The 4,626-nt window shown below is 45.8% G+C and overlaps 1 protein-coding gene across 1 annotated transcript in view; it reads right to left on the reverse strand.

The window, feature by feature from the left end:
* The window catches only part of LOC103746028 (nicotinamide/nicotinic acid mononucleotide adenylyltransferase 3-like), a 7,542-nt gene extending 4,162 nt beyond the window's left edge, over nucleotides 1–3,380 (reverse strand). Inside the window, exon 1 of the mRNA XM_008848086.3 lies at nucleotides 3,246–3,380. Within this exon, the coding sequence (XP_008846308.2) occupies nucleotides 3,246–3,288 (43 nt within the window). The 5' untranslated portion in view covers nucleotides 3,289–3,380. The remainder of the gene's footprint in view (nucleotides 1–3,245) is intronic.
* Nucleotides 3,381–4,626: the final 1,246 nt, after the last annotated feature.

A 4,626-nucleotide genomic window follows, 5' to 3' on the forward strand; every position in this document is an offset into this window, starting at 1 on the left:
GGGCAGCACTTAAAGTAACCATTCAGGGTGAAAGAGACATTGGGCTCCTTCTGTTTCTAGGGAAGGGGAATCCTCCGCGCTGTGCTCAGCCCTTCCAGAAAGGAGAGCCAGATTGACTGCTGTTGAAGGGTTAGCAATGTCATCTATCCAGTGTGTCACCCAAGATGTCCAGATCACAGCAATCCAACCGACGCCAGGTGAATCCAAGGAGGACCACAAATCATAGACGTGATGGTGAAGCCTGGCTCTGGCCACCACCAGTGCTGAGCTCAGTGTCAGTGTGTAATCTGCCACCCCAGAGACAACAAAATGATAACACACACAGTAACAGACACAGCCTACAGGATGTTAACACACGTGTCATGGCATCAAAGCCCAAGCTTCCGCTGAGAAAAGCCCATCTTCCTATGTGAAACTGCTCTAGTCATTTTCCTTTCTGATTACAAACATGAAATATGTTTTCAGCATGGAACACACGGAAACTGTAAATGTTTAAAACAGAAAACAGAAACAGCAACCGCAAGCGGGATTCTTGTTTCTAAAGCCATTAGCACTTTGTTGTATTTGCTTAGGCTTTTATATTTAGACACATAAAAATATGAAATTATATTCATTTTTATCTGAAATTATATATACAGTGTTGTGTGTTTCCCCCATTTTTCAGTGTTTCTACATTTTATTAAAACTTTTGAAGTAGATTCTTTATCCTATGTATACAGTGTGATTTATTCTGTATTTAAAAATATTTAAACATTGAAGTTGTTTTTATTTTCTGCCATTATAAAAATTGCTATGAGAGCTGGCCTGGTGGTGTAGGCTTGTAATTCCAGCTCTTCATGAGGCTGAGGCAGAAGAATTGGAAGTTTAAGGTCTGCCTGAGATACAGGGAGTTTAAGGTCAGCTTGGGCACCTTAGTGAGACCCTGTCTTAAAATAAAAAATAAAAAAAGGCTAGGACTGTGTCTCAGCAGTACAATGCTTGCCTAGCAAGTATGAGGCCTTGGGTTCAATCCTCAGTTTTGCGAAAACTCAAACGCAAGGAGCTGGAGAGATGGTTCAGCAGTTAAGAGCATTGGCTACTCTTTCAGAGGTCCCGTGTTTGGTTCTCAGCACCCACATGGTGGGGCTAACCACCATCCATAACTCCAGCTCCAGGGGATCCAGCACTCTCTTTTGACCTCCATGGGCATATGCATGGCACAGGTGTACTTACATACATGTAGGCAATACACTTATACACATAAAATAAAAATAATTAAATATTAAAAAGCCCCAAACCCCAAACCAAAAAACCCTGCTGTGATAAATATCTTTCTGCATAAATCTTTGTTCCTGTTTCTAATTACTTTCTTAGCTAGATTCCTAGAAGAGGAACTGGGTAAACAAAAAGCCCATCCTTCAGTCCATTTCCTTTCATTCGGTTACTTTAGCACAGAACAAGGCAAATAGGACTATGGTCTGAATAGGCAGAAAGAATCCAAATGTAGGGTCAAGCAGTGTTGGGAGTTCCCAGAGAGACAAACAGGGAACAGACAGTGGGGAGCTGTGGCAGAGGGGCAACCCATTTGAACTTAGCAGCTGGCTTCAATGAGAAGGTGGGTTCTGAATGCCTTACAAGACTGATAAGGTTTCATCAGAGAAGCAGGAAGGAGAGGAGGGAGGGAGGGTTACAGGCAGAGTCAGGAGAGCATCTGCAGTAAGCCTCTGCAGAGAGGCAGTGTAAAAGGCAGGGCCTCAGTGTGCCATCCCTTACTGCACTCTGGTTGCCCTTGCCTCTCTCTGGGCTCCATAGTGTTTCCTAGGCCCACAGTGGCCCATAATGATGATGTTTCCTGATCTTGTAACCCACTCTGCCTTGAAATACCCCCACATTCCACAATCCGCTTGTCCTGCAAGTGTGGGTACAGCTGTCTGCTCCTTCACCAAGCAGTCTTCTCCATTCATGCCTGCACTCCCCTCTACCCACAGCCATGTCCAGCTAAGGGCAAGGGCTGGGCTGACAGTGTCTGCAGCTGACATGAGCACAGGGTACCATGTTCATGGTCCATGACTGGGGCTGGAAGGGGAGGAGAGGCAGGCAAAGGGTCCAGAAAAATACAGTAACTATTACGGATGAGGACTGTACTAGAGGCCCAGTGACTCCTTAGATCGTCATCCCCATGTAGGGGCTCCACACAGGTGGACAGCAGACTGCTCATTAAACATCTGACTCCTGGAGCCTTTCCCACTCAGGAGGTCTGAAGAATGGCCTGGCAATTTATATTTTAAACAAGCCTCACAGGAAATTCTGCTGTGTGTGCTCCTTTGACCATGTCTGAGGACTACGTGGCAACTTTAGGACCTAATGACATTTTCAAGTTCTTTCTGAAGAGTGTTTGGGACCACTCCAAGAGTCCTAGCTTTGAGCACTGACAGATACTAGAGGGGTGCCACAGCTAAAAAGCGATAGGCTTTGTCTCTTTCTCACTAAGTCACACTGCACGCGAACATGGTAAAGGGTCTGAAAAGTTCTGCAGTGAAGAAACCATGTGAGGTGCATTTATCCTTGACAGTCCTGAAGAGTTCCTTTTGATCTTAGAGTTGGGGATCCTGCCATAGAAACCTGTACAGTGGTCTGCTGGAGTTTTGGCCATTGGGACCAGTGATTCCCAGCTCTCATCACATCTTGCCCCCCCATACCCACTCTGTGCTCCTGTATATTTGCAAGAGAGGGCCATGCCTGTGACTCTGGATGCCAGGGCTTCTCATTCCAAAATCACTGGCAACACACCTCTGTCAAGCACAGATGACAAGGGAGAAACCTGGCGTGCAAATCAAGTAGGTAATCCAGACCGACTTCAGGTTCTCCTAAAAACGAGTTTCCTCAGAGGAGGAAACCACTGAGTGGTTGCTAGGAAGTGTTAGCCTCTATCCGAACTTCATCAGTTTGAATTCAAAAGGCTAGGGCTGCTGAAGAAGCCCAGCACCATCCCCTAGTCTGTCCCTGTGTGGCCCTCCCTGTCACAAGTGTAAGTCACAGGATAGCTAAGCTCCTTTGGGCAGCATATCTCAAATTAGCACAATTTATTGGGCAGGGGGTGGGGTGGTGGCAGGTTGTCTGATATGACCTTTTGACCTTGTAAATATTTCCTTTACCAGGCAGGCAGGCCTCAAATTCCTTGTCCATGCTGAGAGGGCTAGACAAACCCCACAGGTTCATGAGTTCTCACTCTAACCCCCATTGTAGACAAGGGGGTTGGCACTCACCTGCAGGGGCTGACAGTGTTTTGCCAAGGTCTGGACCTTTCATCTGGGCCAGGGATCTAAGCAGTTCACTGTGATGATGCCTGCAATATAAAACACACAAACTCAGGTTCTTATAACTTACCCTGTTTCTACACATTTTAGTTAGACCATTCCATAACTGTCAAGAGCCCCCCATGTGCGAGACTCTCTGCCAGGGGCTGGAACAGGAAGCATATGCCAGGGTCCGCATGGAGAGTCCTATTTGGTTGTTTACCACCTTCTGTGCAAGTGTGGTGAAAGTGAGGTAATCAGCCCAATTCTACCCAACATCCTTCTTCAATATTTTGCTATGGAAAGTATAGGAGTCAGTGTTGAGTAGGGGCCAAACGTTATCAGCCCTCAGGAACAGACAGATGTAAGTTTAAAACACATTTCCTTTTGGAAAGTAGAGGTGGTAATACCTAATTTTAGGCTTTTATGAAGGTAAACGAGTTACACACAATAAGTCCTGGCACAGTGTGACCTCCAACTGGCTCTCAGTATAGACACTGTGATTATAAACTAGTGTTTTAAAACACTGTGAGGTGATGGCTAAGAGCCCAGGCTTGGAGAGAGAAAGCCTGGGTTGAATCCCAGCTCCTCTCCCCTGGCCTCAGCATGGGTGGTTCCTCATGAGCAAATGGGGAAAGATGGCATAACCACCCTCTAATGGGTGGTTGTGAAGATGGAAGGAGTTAATTCAAGTTAAGTCACTGAGCATTTTAAGTATGATCAGACTTACACCAATATTTGATATAATCTGTTTTAAGCAATTTGTCTTCAAATAGAGGAACATGAGCCTTCTCTTCTGACCAAACACAGGACTCACATCCTCTTCTGTGGACCAATTTATCTCCCATCTTCCACTCATCCTTGAGCATCCCTATGGCTGTGTGAGAGGGAGTGGTGCCTGGTACAAAGAGGAAATGCTTTGTGGCTACAGTGGTGGGTTCAAGTTCAGGTTCTTTTGTGTGTACAGTCCTGGTTGAGTACCTGATGACTGGATATCAACATAACATGAAAGCTACTCCAGAATACCATGGACAGGGACATACTTCTACTTTGCAAGATGCTGGGGAAAGCAGCCCACTTCTGAGCATCACAGGGAGGAGTGTGGGGTACCAGCTCACACACAGGAAGTGCTCAGGCATCTCCTGCTGTGGTTGCAGTTGTTATTCTCAGTCTGTCTTGTCATCATGTGAACAAGGATCTCACTGAGTTCATTCTTCATACTTCAGAAAGTGCCCACCTAAGTTTACAGAATTCAGAATGACGAAAGGGGTGGATGGAGAAATACATCTGACCCTGGTCAATATCCTTCTGATGATTTTAGATACTCCATTGGTTGTGTCTTGTCAAGACC

Source organism: Nannospalax galili, unplaced genomic scaffold (genome assembly GCF_000622305.1).
Source record: "Nannospalax galili isolate Female #2095 unplaced genomic scaffold, S.galili_v1.0 scaffold26104, whole genome shotgun sequence".
Taxonomy (NCBI): Eukaryota; Metazoa; Chordata; class Mammalia; order Rodentia; family Spalacidae; genus Nannospalax; species Nannospalax galili.